A 20148-nucleotide genomic window follows, 5' to 3' on the forward strand; every position below is an offset into this window, starting at 1 on the left:
CATGTAATTTTTTTATCTCTCAAAAATGTAGAAATTATTTCCAATAATTTATTGACAAATTGGTTAATTTGTTAATTGATTCATGTCTTGTTAGGTAAAATACATAGTTATGTAAAGTTTCAACTTGATTCAAGAATGGGTGTGGGAGAAATAACGTGTTATAAATCTGTTCCAGAAAGACGGACAGATTGATTTGATGTAAGCTTTCTAAAACTGGGAGACAGTTTTATAGAATGATAAAAAGCATGTATTTAGATGCATAAATTTCATTTAAAAAACGAGCCTAGAATATTATTTTTTTTGTACATAAGAGTTACTAAATGAAATTCTTTTTGTTTATCTTCATAATTCAAAACTTAATCAATTTGAAATGAAAACCTAAAACATTTATCAAAAAGTGAAAATATATCATTTCCTGAGGTCTGCTACGTTTCTTTCAATATAAATCAATCCCACCGAATCCTAGAAACATGTTAACAGTGAAATCACAAGTCCTGCCGAATAGTGGTGCAAAACATTTAGACTAGAGTAGTTCTTGATGATCAAAAAAACTCATTGTGGATACGACCCAGCCAACACCAATCCAAAAGAGAAAGAACTCAAAAGACTGAATGTGATGACGGAATGGACTGCAATGTAAAGAGCAGTAAGGAAAAAAAAACACGTATTGAAATACAGGCTCTAGACTGGAAGAGAAAGGCTGGGAGACCAAAGCAAACATGGAGGACATCAGAAGAATAAGAACCAAAGATAGTCATGGATAAACTGAGGGTAATACCCCATCACAGAGCTTAAGGTAGAAATGTTGTGACCGAGAGAAAGAACGAACTTATGTGACCGAGAGAAAGAACGAACTTATGTTACCGAGAGAAAGAACGAACTTATGTGACCGAGAGAAAGAACGAACTTATGTTACCGAGAGAAAGAACGAACTTATGTGACCGAGAGAAAGAACGAACTTATGTGACCGAGAGAAAGAACGAACTTATGTGACCGAGAGAAAGAACGAACTTATGTTACCGAGAGAAAGAACGAACTTATGTGACCGAGAGAAAGAACGAACTTATGTGACCGAGAGAAAGAACGAACTTATGTTACCGAGAGAAAGAACGAACTTATGTGACCGAGAGAAAGAACGAACTTATGTGACCGAGAGAAAGAACGAACTTATATTACCGAGAGAAAGAACGAACTTATGTGACCGAGAGAAAGAACGAACTTATGTGACCGAGAGAAAGAACGAACTTATGTTACCGAGAGAAAGAACGAACTTATATTACCGAGAGAAAGAACGAACTTATGTGACCGAGAGAAAGAACGAACTTATGTTACCGAGAGAAAGAACGAACTTATGTTACCGAGTGCTTGAGAGAGTCAACTATTTCAATGTTTACTAGCTACAGTTAAAGGACCTTTGTGTTTTGTTAATAGATTATTAGCAGATCTCAGCTTTAGTGCGAACAAGAAATACTTAATAAAAATAATAATAATAATAATAGCTTTTATATAGCGCTACTTTCATGCTTATAGCATGCTCAGAGCGCTATGGTCCAATCTCAGTTGTGGACCAGTGGGGGGAGGGGGGCATCTGGAAGAAGTTTTCCGTGCTGCTTTTAGGCACTCAGTAAACACAACTCTGCTCGAGTCGGGTGTCGAACCTCGAGCCCCCTTCATAGGTAGCCAAGCCAAGACAAGTATAAGAGTACTTGGCCTCTCGACCACACTTCCCAAATACTTCATGAAATATTCATAAAAAAATGTCACGAGATATTTTCAAAACATTGATGAAAATGATTAACTTGATAAATTTTAATTGAATGGATGTCTTACGTAATCAAGCCACTAAATAAAATTCTTCAAATTAAAAGCAGCAATACAATTAATCTCTGTTCTCATTTTCAGACACCGAGCTGAATGTATAGAGAATCTATATCTCCAAAATACTTTCATCATAAATACAGCCTTGTTTTTTTTTTTCTCTGTGTCATTAGATGAACTTTGGTTTACATTAACTTAGTCTGCTGTATTTCATAAGCTCTGTGTCTAAAATGGTGGGAGAACTTCTGGTTGTTTTTGTGTGTCGCCAGCTGAGCCTGGTGTTGGGTAAGTGCTTTAGAATCAAAGAATATCATTCTTTTGTGTTTTCAAAACAATCGGAAATAGTGAAGGCCTTGGCATGGTCTCCATCCCTGCTTACATTTTAATGAAAATACTTTGACTAAATGCTGTGGTAATGATTCACTGAAGTACATAAGCATTTAACCTGGCTGTCCTAGTTTATTTCAATATAGACTTGAAGCTGAAACAAATGTGATACATACACTTTCACTACTTTCTCTCTTAAAAACTTGGTCCCTGCTGCTGCTATTTATTTAGGTTTAATATATGTATGTATTTCAATATGCATGCTTTTTGAAGGTTAATACATTTTTAGTCTGTGGAGGCCACTCTTTAAATGTAAGGCCCTAGGCAGACGGCCCTGGGCAGATGTACTGTTTGCACTGCCGTAAATCTCCCTGGTTGGCAAGCTTTAAAACTACGTCAAAACTACCAAAACAAAACCCAAAACAAAACCAAAACAAAACCAAAACAAAACCAAAACAAAACCAAAACAAAACCAAAACAAAACCAAAACAAAACCAAAACAAAACCAAAACAAAACCAAAACAAAACCAAAACAAAACCAAAACAAAACCAAAACAAAACCAAAACAAAACCAATGACTCATTTGATGACAGTAGATGAGGTAAATCTGTAGGATAACTGAGTTTTCTATTTTTAGGCTTTTTTTTAAAAAACCTTATGTTATTTTTTTTTATGCCGCATAGAGAATTTATATTAAGTAAGGCTCATTCTTTTCTCATATACAGGTGCCTGCCCTCATATCATAACTAGAGCTCAATGGGGCGCCCGGCACCCAACCAGCGCTCCTGTACACATAGGGCATCCGGTTCATTATGCCTTTATCCACCATTCAGCTGGACCAGAGTGCCACGACAGAGCTACGTGCCAGGCTCAAGTGAAAGCTTTTCAGAATTACCACATGGACACTAGGGGTATGTTGGCATTTCCAAATAGACACCAGATGTATGCTGGTAATTTTACATAGACACTAGTGGTATGTTGTCTTTTCCATATGGAAATTAGGGGTAAGTTGGTATTTCCACATAGACACAAGTTGTATGTTAACATTTTTACAGATACTTTGGATATGCTGGTATTTCCACATAGACGCAAGTTATATGTTAAAATTTTTACGGGCATGTGTTGAAGTTTATGTATGAATATTGGGACAAAGCATGTTTAGTTAGGGTATTTATATTTCCTTGTAGATACTAGGTATTTCGCTATAATTATGTGTATAACATTAACCACATTATTAATAGAGGTATGTTATAATTAATTTATCGACCTCTATGGAATAAGTAGATGGAAGCTAGAATAAACCAAAACTAATAATCATTATTTGGATGCTACTACCACGTCTATCAGCAATGTCTCAGTGTATACTTTTACTTGCTATTTTTATGAAACATATTAGTTTGAAGCTTTTAGTAATATAACAAATTATGAATACAAATGACTGGTAACATCTAATAATAGAAGCTCTAAGGGACCAAGGTTATTAAGAGAAGAAGTAGAGGAAACAATGGCGAAACATAAACAGACCCAGTCGAGAAATTGGTTTGTTTCACCATGTTTTACTTACCATCTTTCCTTAATAACCTTGGTCCCATAGTGCCGCTATTATTGTATGCCACATGTACATTTTCATGGAAGATAAGATTATATTGGCATGATTCGTCAGGGATAGGCATATTGAAACCTTATCAAGAATCGTTACGTGCATAAACGAAATGAAAACAATGCTTACATATGAAATGACAAGTTTTATAAATGACTTGAACTGAGGCTCACAAAGCTATTCAACAAATAAAAAGGTTTACGCGGAGAAACTCCTTAGCAATGTCATTAACGTGTCCACGATTGTTGTTTGTTTCCATGCAGGTTGGCCTGACATCGGATATACATTTGTTATAGGCGGTGATGGCTCCATCTTTGAAGCTCGAGGCTGGAACGTGGTTGGTGCTCATACTCTGAACTATAACAGTGTAGGCAACGGTAAGCAAGGGGGGGGGGTGCTTACTATTTCACTTTTAATAGCTTTGTTCACATTAAAATCAGTTTAAAGACAAAATACTCACCAGCCACATTTGTTTTTGGGCTAGGATTCCCAAACAGTCTACTGGTTGTAAAAGTGTTACATTAATGGAGCCAACAAGATTACACAAACTCAGAAGCGGTCCTCGAAGTGATCCGTTTGGACAGGTAGCATGGGCAGCTTTCAATATTTTCATCACGAATATTAGAAGCTAGGAACAACTGACTATCAACAACCACAAGCCTACCTCCGTCCATATCAGGCGGACGAGTGTGCCCAAAGTATCGCCGATATGATTGTATGGTTGGGCCGCCTGACAGCGTGAAACTATCAACAACCACAAGTCTACCTCCGTCCATATCAAACGGACGTGTGCGTGCCCAAAGTGTCGCCGATATGATTGTATGGTTGGGCCGCAAGACGGCGTGATACCTCAGAGTAGGAGGAATAATATTTTTAGTATTATTAATATTACATTGTTAATGTTCATGCATATTCAATGAACTGATAATTATGAGGATATGGTGTGAGCCTGGGATAACGGATGTATAAGATGATGAGATAACTAAGTAGATAAATGACCACTCATTGAAGGCCGTGTCAACGTAAAGAAGCACAAGTAATGCTTATTAAATCTTTTTTCAAATTAAATAGCATGCATGCCAAAATGTTGTTTTTGCTACAAAACAAAACGTATTCCGTAAATTGATAGAACCTGATAGTAGCTTGTATAACAGAAAACACTTGATAAAGTGATAGTACCTTGTATAACAGAAAACACTTGATAAAGTGATAGTAGCTTGTATAACAGAAAACACTTGATAAAGTGATAGTAGCTTGTATAACAGAAAACACTTGATAAAGTGATAGTAGCTTGTATAACAGAAAACACTTGATAAAGTGATAGTAGCTTGTATAACAGAAAACACTTGATAAAGTGATAGTAGCTTGTATAACAGAAAACACTTGATAAAGTGATAGTACCTTGTATAACAGAAAACACTTGATAAAGTGATAGTAGCTTGTATAACAGAAAACACTTGATAAAGTGATAGTAGCTTGTATAACAGAAAACACTTGATAAAGTGATAGTAGCTTGTATAACAGAAAACACTTGATAAAGTGATAGTAGCTTGTATAACAGAAAACACTTGATAAAGTGATAGTAGCTTGTATAACAGAAAACACTTGATAAAGTGATAGTACCTTGTATAACAGAAAACACTTGATAAAGTGATAGTACCTTGTATAACAGAAAACACTTGATAAAGTGATAGTACCTTGTATAACAGAAAACACTTGATAAAGTGATAGTAGCTTGTATAACAGAAAACACTTGATAAAGTGATAGTAGCTTGTATAACAGAAAACACTTGATAAAGTGATAGTACCTTGTATAACAGAAAACACTTGATAAAGTGATAGTACCTTGTATAACAGAAAACACTTGATAAAGTGATAGTACCTTGTATAACAGAAAACACTTGATAAAGTGATAGTAGCTTGTATAACAGAAAACACTTGATAAAGTGATAGTACCTTGTATAACAGAAAACACTTGATAAAGTGATAGTACCTTGTATAACAGAAAACACTTGATAAAGTGATAGTACCTTGTATAACAGAAAACACTTGATAAAGTCACATAAATAATATAAGATTAGTAGAAAAATAACAAAACCTTTTGTATAAATGTGATACGACAATACCCAAAAGACATTACAGAGGTAACATAGCCTCCACTGCTTTTTAGCGGCCCCCGAAAGGGGAAAAGACGCTATTAGTTTTGTGCGAAATTTCTGTCCGCCTGTCCGTCTGTCCGTCCGTCCCGTTTAGATCTCGTAAACTAGAAAAGATATTGAAAATCCGACATCACAATATTTTAGACCATTCAAAGTTCTGATGCAACGGCTACTTTTTTTTTTCCTAAAAGCGAAAAATCTAATTTTTAAAATCAGTTATGCAAGCAGTTTTTTAAAGAGAAAAAGCTAATTAGTATGCATTAAAAGTTAAACCTAATTTAAAACGAATAGTAATCTTATAAACTTCATTTTCTTAAACAATTTTTTATAAGGTACGGTATTTAAGAATTCAAATAAAGGAACAAGTGTTTTTAAAACAATTACATTAAGTGAAGACCAGGAGAGGCTCGGTAATGCGCTTAGCTTCCGAACCGAGGGTCCCGGGTACGAAGACTGGGATTATCAACTTCGGAATCCTTGGGCGCCTCTGAGTCTACCCATCTCTAATGGGTACCTGACATTAGTTGGGGAAAAGCAAAGACGGTTGGTCGTTGTGCTGGCTACATGACATCCTCGTTAACCGTAGGCCACAAAAACAGATGAACTTTACATCATCTGCCCTATAGACCACAAGGTCTGAAGCGGGAACTAATTAGGCCAGGTTCACATCTAACCTTGCATTCACTTGCACCCATCCCTTGATCTGCAGCACCATTGGGGCACTACACAAGATCTGTCAACCTTCTTTCTCCATTCTTATCTCTCATTTGTCTTTGATATAATTTCATTTGGATGTTCTTTCTGAAAATATTGAAGCCTGCCTGGGTGGACCACTTCGGGGGCCGATTTTAAGTTTGTGTTTCCACACAAACTGTCTTTGTAACCTTGTTTTTTTTACATTTCTATTAATAGTAAATATTTTAAAAATTGTATAACTTTATGTAAAAAAAACCTCCTTAAATATTTAATTTTGAAATTTAAACAGTTTGCTTTCCGTACCGTAGATATAAACTAGCCATTGCACCAGAACTTTACAATCTGCCCTATAAAAAGCAATCGGATTAAATTTTATTCTATAGTTTTTTGTTGTTGACATCTACATGTTACAGAGACGGAATTATGGACGGACAGACAGACTACACAAAACTCAAAGCAGATTTCTCCCTTAGGGGCCGCAAAAAAGAGAATCACTAATAAAAAAATAAATATATATAATGTAAAGAAAATAATCCACAAATAAAAACTATTGCAGGTTTCTGTTTCATTGGCACCTTCACCAACCACCTTCCCACTGCTGCCGCCCAGCAAGCTGTGAAAGACTTGATAGCCTGCGGAGTGGCCGAGGGGCACATTGAGCATAACTACGTCCTGAGGGGTCACCGTGACATGGGCAGCACTGAATGCCCGGGCACGGCCTTCTGGCATCACATCAAGACCTGGCCACATTATTAACAAGGACAGAATAAATATAAGAAACAAGAACAAAGACTAAAGTGTATGTTTTTTCTTTATGTAAAAAAAAAATATATTAGTAACCCGCTTGCTCTGTTTTTTTCCGACTCTCTCTCTCTCATCTCTTTTCTCTCTCTCTCTCTCTCTTTATCTATCTATTTTACTATCTCTCACTTCTAAAACAAAAATAAGGGCTTAATCGATGAAACTGTACAAAACAAAATATATCTTGAGATATATCATTTTCTAGATCAGATAATCTACATCTCATCTCTCCAGCTCCACGAGTGTGATACATGCTCATAAGGAGGAGATGGTATTACCTGTTATCTGGAGCAGGGCTGGTCTTAGGCATGGGTAAACTAGGCAGCCGCCAAGGGCTGCGTATTGGTGGGGGGCTTCGCATAAGAACAAATTTTTAGATAAAACAATGCGCAACTTGGATCGAGATCTGTCTACTAGCCTAGTTCTAAGAGTCTACTAGCTCTAAGAGTCTACTAGTTCTAAGAGTCTACTATAACTGAAGGTTTATATGCGAATGTTAAGATCTACTTGTTTAACTACCTTTGTTAGAAGAAGAACCTTGTTATTTCCTATTGGTAAATATGTCAAAACGTTTTATCGAGTCTGGGAGTCTGGCGTATCAAAACACTAACGAAAAGCGGAGAATGAAAAAGGTGCTATACATTGGCGTAGCCAGGATTTTAGATAATCTTTCAGCATTGATTTGTAATTGAAAAGAAAAAGAAAATAACAGATATATCGTTCTTGTACTTCGATGTCTCAGCACATTTATCAACAGAGTTATTGGCATTTTGATTTAAACGGAACTAGAATAAGGATGTAGGTCTACATAAACTAAACTTCTGATTTAGCACTCTTAATATCTACATCTACTAGATCTAGATCTATAATATAAATTTGGAATAATTTAGATGTAATTTAGATTAGATTTATGAAACGAAATCCTAGATAATCTATCAATAGACGGAATGCAACATTGCATTTAAAAATAGTAGATTAGTTTCAGTATATTAGAACATTGCAATATTAATCTAGATGTTTGGAAATCAAAATCTACACTTTAAGTCTAGAAATTGAAATTCTATATCTTGATCTAGTCTATATAAGTCTAAACTAGACCTAGAAATTCTAGATCTAGATTCTACAAAGATTTTAATTAGAATATAAATCCAGATCTAGTTTAAAAAATCTAGATATACTGTAAAAAAATCTAGATTAGATCTAAATCTAGCTATCATGCCTTTTCAAATAACGAGGTTTAATGAACATTAATATGCCGAGTTGTTTTAGCATTTCATTTGAAGAATTCATTCCATATGACGTAGAGGAAAAAAAATCCACTACGTCACAAGGCTTATTTAGACTAAAAAATGTCTTCGTCAATACGAGCCAGTTATCGAGGGTGTATGGGGTATCTAAGAGAGGTAGCACCTCTAGTGGACAGGCAGTCGTACCCTCTCTTTGAGAGTAGCTTGGCTCACTCTTGGTCCCCACTCGGTACCCAACTCTCACCTGTGGCTCCCAGAAGCTGTTGCATGCGCAGCGGCCACACCCCAGAAACGGGCTTTGACTGGCCGGCTAAACCAGGTAGAGGGTATCTGACGTGTCCATGGCACTCAGTACACTGAGGTTCTTTCAAACCTAGCATGTGAAGTCTGGACTTGGCGGCCTGTGCGTAACGTCACAAAACTAGACTAATCGGACAGAATGGCAAGTACCAGCACAGTGCTGTGGAGTACTCAAGAGCAGGACAAGACACACAGAAAGTCTCTGGTCATCCACTGCACCCAAACTTGTCCCCGGACGTCTTGATCGAGGGTTCGTAGACATTGGTGCGCCGAGTTTTTTTTAAGCATTATCTTTAAAGAATTCATTCATATAACGTCAAAGGAAACAAATTCCATCAAGTCACAATGGGCTAGTAAAAAAAAATGTTTTTATTAACACGAGAGATTTAACAAGGGTTCATAGTCTCTAGTGCACTGAGTTCTAATAGAATTCATTTAAAGAAAAATAAAATATATTCTATACAATTTCTTCTATTGGAATTGAGCATGGTGCCAAGCGATCCCCAGTCAAACGTTTTACAAGTTAAAACCTTTTTTAAAAATGTGCAACTCAAGTTCTGCCAGCGTGACTGTAAGTTTGATCGAAAGTTTGAAAACATTTTATTGTTTACTTTACATTTTGTTTTAATTTTTTATGAAAAATTGTTTTGTAATACATATCTATAAATACATATATCTACATATACATATATCATGGAATTCATTGACTGGTGGGTGTCACCCAGTGCGGCCACCAATCCCCCCCCCCCCGCATCCCCTAGTAGCGCCAATGCTTGTATTTACTATTCTACTATTTATTTATCGGAAGCTACACGAGAGTGTGTTTAGGGATGGGGGGGGGGGGGGGTTTGGAATATTTAAGTTTTTTTATTTGAACCTCGACCTCCCCCCCCCCTCTGGCTACGTCCATGCAAAGGACTAACAGAAGTAATTTTAATTTGAAAAATGAATAAACATCTAAATATAAGAATCCAAAACTTACAACTGTACATTGAGTTTTTAGATGTTCCAATTTTCTAACTATAAGTGAATATGTTTTAGCTACTTTATTTTCGAATACTTTCTGTTAAATATGTATTCAACATTGTCTAGTGAAAAACCTTCACTGCTATCTACATTAGATACAGTGGAGACATGGGAGTAGCCATTTTTTTCGGGGGGGGGTTAGGGGGTGGATTTGTTTCTTTCCCCCTGACCCCCCCCTGCGTAAAAAAATTATGAATATGTATTTATGTGTGTGTGTACATAATCTTTATGACATTCTGACCCTTCATTCTTTCGGAAGACGTTTATTGTGCCCTAGAATACGTTCTTCCCGGAATTAGTGGAAAAATTGTTGATTCCCCGCCATTACTAGCAAGGGGTCTGGGGGAGCTCTAGCCCCGCCTGCCAATCACTATTTCTGGTATTAAAGGCAACAAAATGCATATTCTGAGGTATCTACAGTGCATTTTCCTGCTATTAAAAAGTCTTATTTCAAAAACCTAATGTGTAATTCTGACTGACTTAGACCTTCCCGCGCCGTTCGGCGCATTTGCCGTCAAGCTGTTTCCATAAAATCTGTCACTGGTAATGTCTGAAGCCTCTTCTCACCTGCTCTGAGGACCTCCATGAATGTGTGGCGCCAAGTTGTACTAGAATGTCTTCGCAACTCTTCTTATGCGTAATTCATTTTGTCGGAGAACATGTCCCGCAAACCTCATGCGTCGCTCTTTTACAACCTTACTAAGGGGTCGACTCACAGTTCGGCATAGGATTTCCTTGATTTAGATCCGATCTCTATAGCTGACTACTAAAATCTGTCTTAGCCATCTTTGTTGAGCCACATTTAGTGTTTTTTAATTTCGGCAGATGACTATTCACTGCCCTATATTAATGGAGCCCAGCCACTGGTCGAAATGTGTAACCTTTCTTGGCTACGCTCTTGGAATTAGGCGACTGTAGTTTGCTTTAGATTTTATATTGAAAAGGGAAATTCTATCGTCAAAATCATCTGTTGGGGGGTTTTAACTAAAAAATCTCTGGAGTTTTTTTAAAATTCAAAACCCCGTTTAGCTACAGTCATAGAATTTGGTGACTGTAGTTTGCTTTAGAATAATATTGAATGGAGAGGTTTTCAACCTAAAACTCTCTGTATGGGGATTTTAAACTCAAAACTATCTGGAGGGGTTTTTAGACTTTAAAAAAAGCCGTTCTGGAAGGAGGGGGGTTTAAACTCAAAACCCCCCATTGGCTTCGCTACGCTCAAAGAATTTGCTTTTTATTTATATTGAAGAGTTATTTTTTAGCAAGAAACCCCTCTGAACGGGGGTTTAAACTCCCGTGTTTTTGTAACTATTAATTGTGAATAGTTGTAAAAGTGGCGTATTTTATGAAATAACTGTTTGCATAAGTGATTTCAAAAATTTAGATTTTTCGCTTTTAGAAAAGAAAGTAGTAGCCGTTGCATTTTAATGATGTTGCTGAACTTTGGTTGAACTCTGTATTTCATCAGCCTCCTAATTATGTCTCTGCCAATACTGTTGAAGACTTTCTCAAACTCAAAAAAGGTCATGTAGAGAGGGGAGTGCCCTTAAATGGATTCTCCTCTGATAATGCGTAGTGTGGCAATATGGAAAGTGCATTATTTTTCTGTCCGGAAAACAGCTTGTTCTTGTCTTTTGTCTAGACTCTAGGCGTGCCAGTGTTTGACCACTTGGACACCAAATCACTTTGAGTTTAAATAATCTATTGTATTTTTTGTGTGGTGTTTTTAAATAAATAGCCTACACTAAATAAAAGCTATCATTAAGTATTCTGATTGAACTCAAACAGATAAGACTACTTCCAGTCACGACCTAAATAGTTTTGCACACTTCACGCAAGTCATTTCAAACTAGATAGGTGCTTTTTATTTTACATTTAGACAAAGTGTTTGTGTGTGTATGTTGCGGTAAACATTTGTATGTGCTGTAAAGTTTGCGCATATGTGTTTTGTAGTAACATTATATGTAAGTGTTTCGTATAGCATTGTATATGTGAGTTCTTGCAGTAACATATATGTGTGTTTTAAAGTAACATTTTGTGGATGTGTTTTGTAGTAAATGGTGTGTATTTTATTGTAACATTTTGAGTATGAGTGTTTGGTAGTAAAATTGTGTGTGTTTTATTGTAATATTTGTGTGTTTGTGTTTGTGGCACACCGTGCTACAGCCTGGCAGATCCTGCGGCGCTACTGATCCCAAACGTTCCTTTGGTCACATCAGCTGCGCGGAGAGGGGGGGGGGGACTGCTGTGTGGGCCACTGTGGGCGACATCGTTCCGACCATAAACAATACCCAGGCTTTCATCTCACCGCTCTGAGATGAACCATAGTCGTTCTACGACTGAATGGGGCCAATGGAGATGTGTGTTTGTGTGTGTGTGTATTTTGTAGAAAAATCGTGTGTGTGTTTGTAAGTTTTTATTACCATTTTGCGTGTGAGTTTATTTCGCATAATGATGTGTGTAATGTGTTTTGTAGCTGTAATGTCTCTAGGAGAGCACACAGTGTGTGTGTGTGTGTGTGTGTGTGCCGCACAGAGTGACAACAATCTGGAGACGACTCCGAAGTGAAACAAGAAAAACAGAATACTTTTTAAAAAAACAAAGCTTATATTAAGTGTAATTGTATGAATTAGTTTGGATCTGTCATGTAGTTACTAACACCTGTAACTGACCTCGACATATAAAACTGTGCGATACAAATATTTTTACCAATTGTTTTTGTTGACCTTTCTCGCTATGATCCTGTCACTTGTCTGGACCAGTTGGGAAGGGGGGGGGGAGAGAAAAAAAAGTGATATCTCAAGGAATGTTTTTTAAATGCATAAAATGTTCACTCAGGGCTTAAGATTATACAAGGGGACTAATTAAACTTATACCAACACATCTGTCAAGTACGATTTCTTTCCCTTGTTCAAGATACCAAACTAAATAATTAATTACCAATAGTTTATTAATTAATGGGATAATTTTTTTTATTGATTGTAACCTTGTTATTTAAAAGAGTAGACGTAACAAAAGCTTCTGGACCAGACAAAATTAGTAGCGAGCTGATCAAGCTATGTGCGGAGCAAATCTCTTCTATCTTCTGTCACATCTTTAACCACTCATTGCAAACGTGCGTAATTCCACACATCTGGAAAACTTCAGAGATCATACCAGTGCCAAAGAAACCAAAAATAGATTGCTTAAATGATTTCCCAGTAGCACTAACACCTATTGTTATAAAATGTTTTGAAAAATGTATGCTTAAAAAACTTGTAGCAAAAGTCAGTAACAGCCTAGACCCTCACCAATTTGCATACAAAGCAGCTAGAGGAACTGAGGATGCTATTCTATTGCTTTTGGACCAGCTTTATAAGCATCTCGATATACCCAAAACATATGCACGAGTCCTCTTCGTAGATTTCTCCTCGGCTTTCATTACCATACAGCCACATCTAATGATAAACAAACTCGGTAACTTAAATGTAAGCCCTTACTTACAAGCATGGGTTCTAAACTTTTTAACCCAACGGCCCCAGTATGTTAAAGTCAACAACACCAAATCGTCAACTCGAGTACTATGTACGGGTGCTCCACAAGGTTGTGTACTTTCTCCTGTACGATACACTCTTTACACTAATGACATAAGAAGCATCTATGACTCAGTTAAACTCATTAAATTCGCTGATGATGCTGCCATAGTCGGTCTTATTTCAGGAGACGAAACTCAGTATCGAAGCTCGATAGAAGAGTTTACAAACTGGTGCACAGACAACTTTCTAGAACTGAATGTAACAAAAATTAAAGAACTTATAATAGATTTTAGAAAGATAAAACAAACTATACGTGAACTCCAAATAAACACTACATCTATAGAACAAGTAAACGCATATAAATATCTAGTCGTTATCATCAACAACAAGCTTTCATGGGAAGACCACCTTGGAACTCTGACAAAGAAAACAGCCCAGCGACTCCTTTTTCTATACAAACTCAATAGCTTTAAACTAAACAAGAAGATCCTTGAGACTTTTTACGGCGCGACTATACAAAATCTGCTAACATACGGAATAACCTGTTGGCAAGGCAACGCCTCATTTAAACTGTTGCGACGTCTAGAAAACATTATTAAAAAAGCATCAAAAATTACACTCACAACATTACCACATTTAAAGGAACTTTTTGAACAAAAGTGCCTAAGAAAAATCGAAAAAATCATGGAAGACAACGGCCACCCGCTCCATCAGAACTACATCAGGTCGTCGCGAAGTGGGCGACTGCTGTCAATCAAAACAAGAACGGAGCGGTACAAAAACTCGCTCGTACCTCACTCGGTCAGACTCTATCACCGCCACTCATTGACCAGGGAACATGAAATGCACCAAGATACCTGTATGTAGTCGCTGAATGAACTCTTTATGTTTTCTGTTGTATTTATGTGTATTTTTCTGTTGTGTTGTCTTTATATGAGAAAAGAGTCCTTGTAATCACAACAAATTTCCGTAAGGATCAATAAAGCAGTCTTAGTCTTAGTTATCAGGTAAAAGAAATAATTGCGCGAAATTTATGCTTAATCCGAGATTGGCGTGATACCTCAGGGTACGAGGAATAATATTTTTGAGTGTGGGAGAAATAACTTTTAAAAACATTTTACCAGACCGAATGAGTGGATATAAGCTTTGTAATAAAAAACAGAATAAGAAGAAGTTTAGTTTTAATAGTTCAAAATTAATGAAAAAATGTGACAGAAATTTTATTTTAAAATAAAAAATACACGTAGTGTATAAGAGATGTTCAGCTGTATAAAACTATAAATAGCTCTCTTTTAGGAGCGGCCGATGTACAGGAGTTAGGAACTGGTGATAAGTTATGTTATTTAAAACCTATTGTCAGGATCAGTAGCTACACATTGTTTTGTTTGTTCATGCCATGTTTAACTTTGGTTAAGCAAAAAAAAAAAAACAATAAATGTGCTGCGATTGGCATGAACGCCCGAAGATCAGACATTTTTTAAGTTCTTAAATTTTCAAGCGTTAACTTAGAAATAGAAAACTGAACAAAAAAATGTCTTCTAGGCCAGCTAATGGCAGGTCCTGTTATTTGTCCTTGTGTTTTTGTTTGGGTTTCAATGTCTACTAATATATAGGTTAACATTCAAGTAATATCCCAATAGCTGTCACAACTATAAAAAGGAAATGACTACCTGGTGGTGCGGTTTGCGCGCCGTAAGTTCAAACCCTGCCCGCTCCCATCCCTGCGGGAGGTTTGAACTAGGAAGTAAACTATCTTCAACTCTGAAGGATTATCCGAAACATGTCAAACATTTTACAAACAAACAAATGAGCAAACATTTGGACTAGGACTCAATGATCTATAGTTCTGTAGGAACTTCTCCTTTAATAAGTGAACATGGAAAGACATACATTGATTGGATTTTGTTATTTGTGAAGCCATGGTGACTATTGATTCAGCGTTTTTTTTAAACAAGTGAATTAATACAAAATTGCTAAATTGGACCAACTATAAATACTGTACTATATTTTTGCACACGTCCCACAGACAACAAAAAAAAATAGATTAACTTTTTTAAAAAAATTAGTGTTTATTTTTGTCTCTTCGTGAAACCAAAAAACAAATTGATTAGGAGATATAATCAAGTGGACATATTTGTTTCAATTATCATTCAAGTCTGGCCGAAATGATTCAACATATTGTAGTAGTCTTCACTTTCGCCCAGTTGGGCCTTGTGTTCGGTAAGTTTGACTCGGACAATCTAGACATTGGTCAAGCTCGTTCATTTATGCATCGGTTCTTTTTCAAGTCGGCCTTTATGATAATATAGAATGAATATTTTCTGCGAAAACCTTTTAAATGCAATAATTCTTTATATCTTATACACAGAGTAGCCATAAGGGACCTATATATTCAGGGGGTTAGTGGCTATGTGGTTAAGTGCTTGGCTTCCGAACCTGGAGTCCTGGGTTCGAATCTCGGGGAAGACTGAGATTTTGAATTTCGGGATTTTTTTGGCTCCCCTGAGTTCACCCGTCTCTAATGGGTACCTGACTTTAGTTGGGGAAAGTAAAGGCGGTCGGTAGTTGTGCTGGCCACATGACACCCTACTCGTTAACCGTTGACCAAAGAAACAGATGACCTTAACATCATCATCGCAAGGTCTGAAAGGTGGGGGTGGACTTTACTTTACTTTATATTTATACATGTGTTTTTTTCCCTTGTGCGTGTATATGTTGTTACAGAAACGTGCGTCAAACTAATACTTTGTTTGCACATGAACAGGTTGGACATTGTTCCAGATATTTTAAACACATGCAACTTCCTGACGCTTTCATTTTCTCTTTCGCTTTCTTTGTTACACAGGTGCTTGTCCCGCCATCATCACGAGGGCTCAGTGGGGGGCCAGACAGCCATCCAGCACCCCAACACACATTAATGGAGCCGTCCACTACTCCTTCATCCACCACTCAGCTGGGGCGGAGTGCCACGACAGGGCGACATGTCAAGCTCAGGTGAAGAGTTTCCAGAACTATCACATGGATACACACGGTAATGGACATTTGGTGTTGTCTATGTTTGGGCTTAGTTTAATTTAATGGACATTTGATGTCTCTGTTTGGGCTTAGTTTAATGTAATGGACATTTGGTGTTGTGTTTGTTTGGGCTTAGTTTAATTTACTGGACATTTGCTGTTGTTTGTGTTTGGGCTTAGTTTAATTTAATGGACATTTGGTGTTGTCTATGTTTGGGCTTAGTTTAATGTAATGGACATTTGGTGTTGTCTATGTTTGGGCTTAGTTTAATTTAATGGACATTTGATGTCTGTGTTTGGGCTTAGTTTAATGTAATGAAGTCTGGGCTTTGTTCATTGTTGTTATGTGTGGCCTTAGTTCATTGTGGTTATGTCTGGGTGTAGTTCATTGTGGATATGTCTTGGCTTAGTTTATTGTGGTTATGTGTGGGTTTCGTTCATTGTGGTTATGTGTGGGCTTAGTTCATTGTGGTTATGTCTGGGTTTAGTTCATTGTGGTTATAGTTCATTGTGGTTATGTGTGGGTTTAGTTCATTGTGGTTATGTGTGGGCTTAGTTCATTGTGGTTATGTGTGGGTTTCGTTCATTGTGGTTATGTGTGGGCTTAGTTCACTGTGGTTATGTGTGGGTTTCGTTCATTGTGGTTATGTGTGGGCTTAGTTCATTGTGGTTATGTCTGGGTTTAGTTCATTGTGGTTATGTGTGGGTTTAATTCATTGTGGTTATGTGTGGGTTTAGTTCATTGTGGTTTTGTATGGGTTTAGTTCATTGTGGTTATGTATGGGCTTAGTTCATTGTGGTTATGTCTGAGCTTTTAGTTCATTGAAACAATGAAAATCAATTTACGTATCTTACAAGTAACCCACAATAAAAGGGTGAAAAAAGAGTGAGAGAGAGAAGAAATAGAGCAAAAAGAGAAAGGGGAGAGAGAAGAAAAAGATGGAGGGAGGAGAGAGAATATAGAAAAGAGGGAAAAGATATTTTCAGGGTAGGGGCAAAAGAGAAGAGGGAGGAGAGAAGAATGAGAAGAGATAGAAGAGAAAAAAGGGAGAAGAGAGAGAGGGGAGAGGGGAAGAGGGAGAAAAAAGAGAAATATAGAAATGAAACAGGTATAAGAGAAAAATAAGGGATAAAATAGAAAAGTGGGACAAGAGAGGAGGACAAGAGAGAGAGAGAGAAGAGGGAGAAAAGAGAGAAAGGCCGAAGAAGAGGGAGATAGAATGGAGACGAGAGATAAGAGGGAGAATCAAAATGTTTAGTCCCCTAAACAATACTTCAAACATGTAATGTAAACCTTTGACTATGCAAGTTACAACTGAAATCACGTGACTCACCATGCGAGGTTTCGTTCTTTACTCATTGACTAGCCTACTGATGACAGTTTCAACGCTCACAACTCTCAATAGTCAACTCCTTACTTTTGTTCTATCTCTTAGAAATGAAAGATGTTTCTCTGATGACTAAATCTAGTTCTATTGTCTGGTTTTAGGTTGGTCTGACATTGGTTACAGCTTCATCATCGGCGGAGATGGCTCCGTTTTTGAGGGACGTGGATGGAACGTTGTCGGCGCCCACACTCAAGGCTACAACAGTGTCGGACACGGTAAATAGTTCAATATGCTGCCCAGGGGCAGAAGGGTTCATCACCTCTTAAAGAAACTGGTTTTCTCATTTAATAACCAGAACACAAGAAAAACATTTTTTCAAATGTTACTTTGAGTCTATTGATTAGGCTTTACATTTAATCTTATAATATAAGCGCAAAATACCACTCAGTCACTGACTGATTTATGTATCAAAAGATTTCATTAACTGCCGTACGGATTCGCAAACAATTTCGTGCACAAGTTAGCTTCCATTTTACTGAAGCTAGCTAAGACACGGTTTTGATAGCAGCCTTAACGCCGCCATTCACTAAAAACCGCAAGCTTTCCATTAAGCCTTTGTATTTTATTTTCAATATTTCTCTAAAAGTTTGCATTTTATATATAAAGCTTAAATATAAATATTTACTAACACAAAATAGACTGCCGTATTTTTTTCAAATTTTAAAGCATATTTTATTTCTTTTTCCCTAAAATAGGAATGCGTGAATGCGTGTGTAAAAAAAAAAGTAATACTAGAATTCACGGGCAAAAACTATATATGGTTGAGAGTGTGTTTTCGAGGGATGCATTACAAAACGGTTCTATCCAATGCAACTCGAGGGTGTAAAAATAGAAGGCGGGGTATCCATGAAAATAGAAGAAAAAGAGATAGAGGTCCATTCCATTTCAACGTAAGTGATACTAGAATTCAAGGGCTACAAAGTATGTTAGTGGCACCATTAAAATGCTTCCCATTTTATTGAAAGTGCTAAAAAAGAGTGTGGAGGGTTCCATTCAAAATAAACAAGATGTAGCCTGAGAACATATCCACGGCGTAGCCGCTGTGTAGCTCTATGTTAACAAATGTGGAATAAGTAACTAGACCTCTTTGGAAGACGCTTTTAATATACGGCGTTAATTTTCTTTTTCAGTAATAAACTCTGAGCTCCGCTATCTTAGATACTTATTCAGGGTTGACATTTTTTAAATTTGATTTCCATAAACATCAATAATAATGCCCCCCCCCCTGCCAATCAACAGTACTGACCGAGATAAGTTCTCACCTCTCCTTTCGTGTTCGTCTTCATTTCATTCCTCCCAAGTTTTAAAATGACAGAATTATTTGTTTGTTTTCAATGTATTCTTCAAGGTTTCTGCTTCATTGGCACCTTCACAAGTAAGGTCCCCACCGCTGCTGCCCAGCAAGCTGTGAAGGATCTGATTGCTTGCGGTGTCTCCCAGGGACACATCCAGGCCAACTACGTCTTGAGGGGTCACCGTGACATGGGTACCACCGAATGTCCAGGAACGGCCTTCTACAATCTCATTAAGACCTGGCCACATTATTAATAAACTCTTCATGGATTGAAGGCTATTTCTTGATGTTTTTTTTTTTTTAAATCTTGCTGTTTAATACATACTTTTTTTCCGAAGGGGGTTTCCATAATCAAGTTAATCAAAATTTACATTTTTATTTCTTTTATGTCTGTTTGACATTCAACAAATACTTTAAATCATGGGCATGAGGTACACTTGTAGTGAATACTTACTATACATTGTCTATAAGTCTTGTTTCAAGAAATGTGCATACAACATCCACATTAACTGAAGAAAATATCATGTTTTCTATTAATAAATAATACAGGTGTTTATACTTTTTATCACATTATTTTGACTGGTAACAATGCTATATGTATGAACATTATAAAAATAATACTTGATACGGTGCCCCTATCGATAATATTAATAGCTAATAGGCCTTCTACTAAACTAAGATATTGTTTGAAAATTATGTATTTTTATGATTAAACAAGAAAAAAAAATACTTAAAACAACAACAACAATAATAACAACAACAACAACAAACAAAGCTTTTACAAAGGAAGGAACCAAACCTGAACTTTTGGCCAGAACTGCACAGTCTACAGCAGCACTTGCAAAACAATCTGGGCAGACAAAGGCATAGCCCTTGACACAAAAATAAGACTGATGCGCTCCAAGGTCACGGCCACATTCTTAAATGCATTCGAATCTTGGACGCTGGCTGCAGATCTCGAGA

The 20148-nt window shown here is 36.9% G+C and overlaps 2 protein-coding genes across 2 annotated transcripts; both read left to right on the forward strand.

Annotated features, from left to right (window-relative positions):
- Window positions 1-1950: 1950 nt before the first annotated feature.
- LOC106051807 (peptidoglycan-recognition protein SC2-like) lies at window positions 1951-7390 on the forward strand. The gene is made up of 4 exons (XM_013207011.2): window positions 1951-2103; window positions 2871-3056; window positions 4009-4122; window positions 7157-7390. The coding sequence occupies exons 1-4, from the start codon at window positions 2049-2051 to the stop codon at window positions 7354-7356; spliced, it is 555 nt and encodes a 184-aa protein (XP_013062465.2). The 5' UTR covers window positions 1951-2048; the 3' UTR covers window positions 7357-7390.
- An 8161-nt stretch (window positions 7391-15551) lies between these two features.
- LOC106051796 (peptidoglycan-recognition protein SC2-like) lies at window positions 15552-19459 on the forward strand. Its single transcript, XM_013207002.2, has 4 exons — window positions 15552-15709; window positions 16335-16520; window positions 17993-18106; window positions 19240-19459. The coding sequence occupies exons 1-4, from the start codon at window positions 15655-15657 to the stop codon at window positions 19437-19439; spliced, it is 555 nt and encodes a 184-aa protein (XP_013062456.1). The 5' UTR covers window positions 15552-15654; the 3' UTR covers window positions 19440-19459.
- Window positions 19460-20148: the final 689 nt, after the last annotated feature.

Source organism: Biomphalaria glabrata, chromosome 4 (genome assembly GCF_947242115.1).
Source record: "Biomphalaria glabrata chromosome 4, xgBioGlab47.1, whole genome shotgun sequence".
NCBI classification, from domain to species: domain Eukaryota; kingdom Metazoa; phylum Mollusca; class Gastropoda; family Planorbidae; genus Biomphalaria; species Biomphalaria glabrata.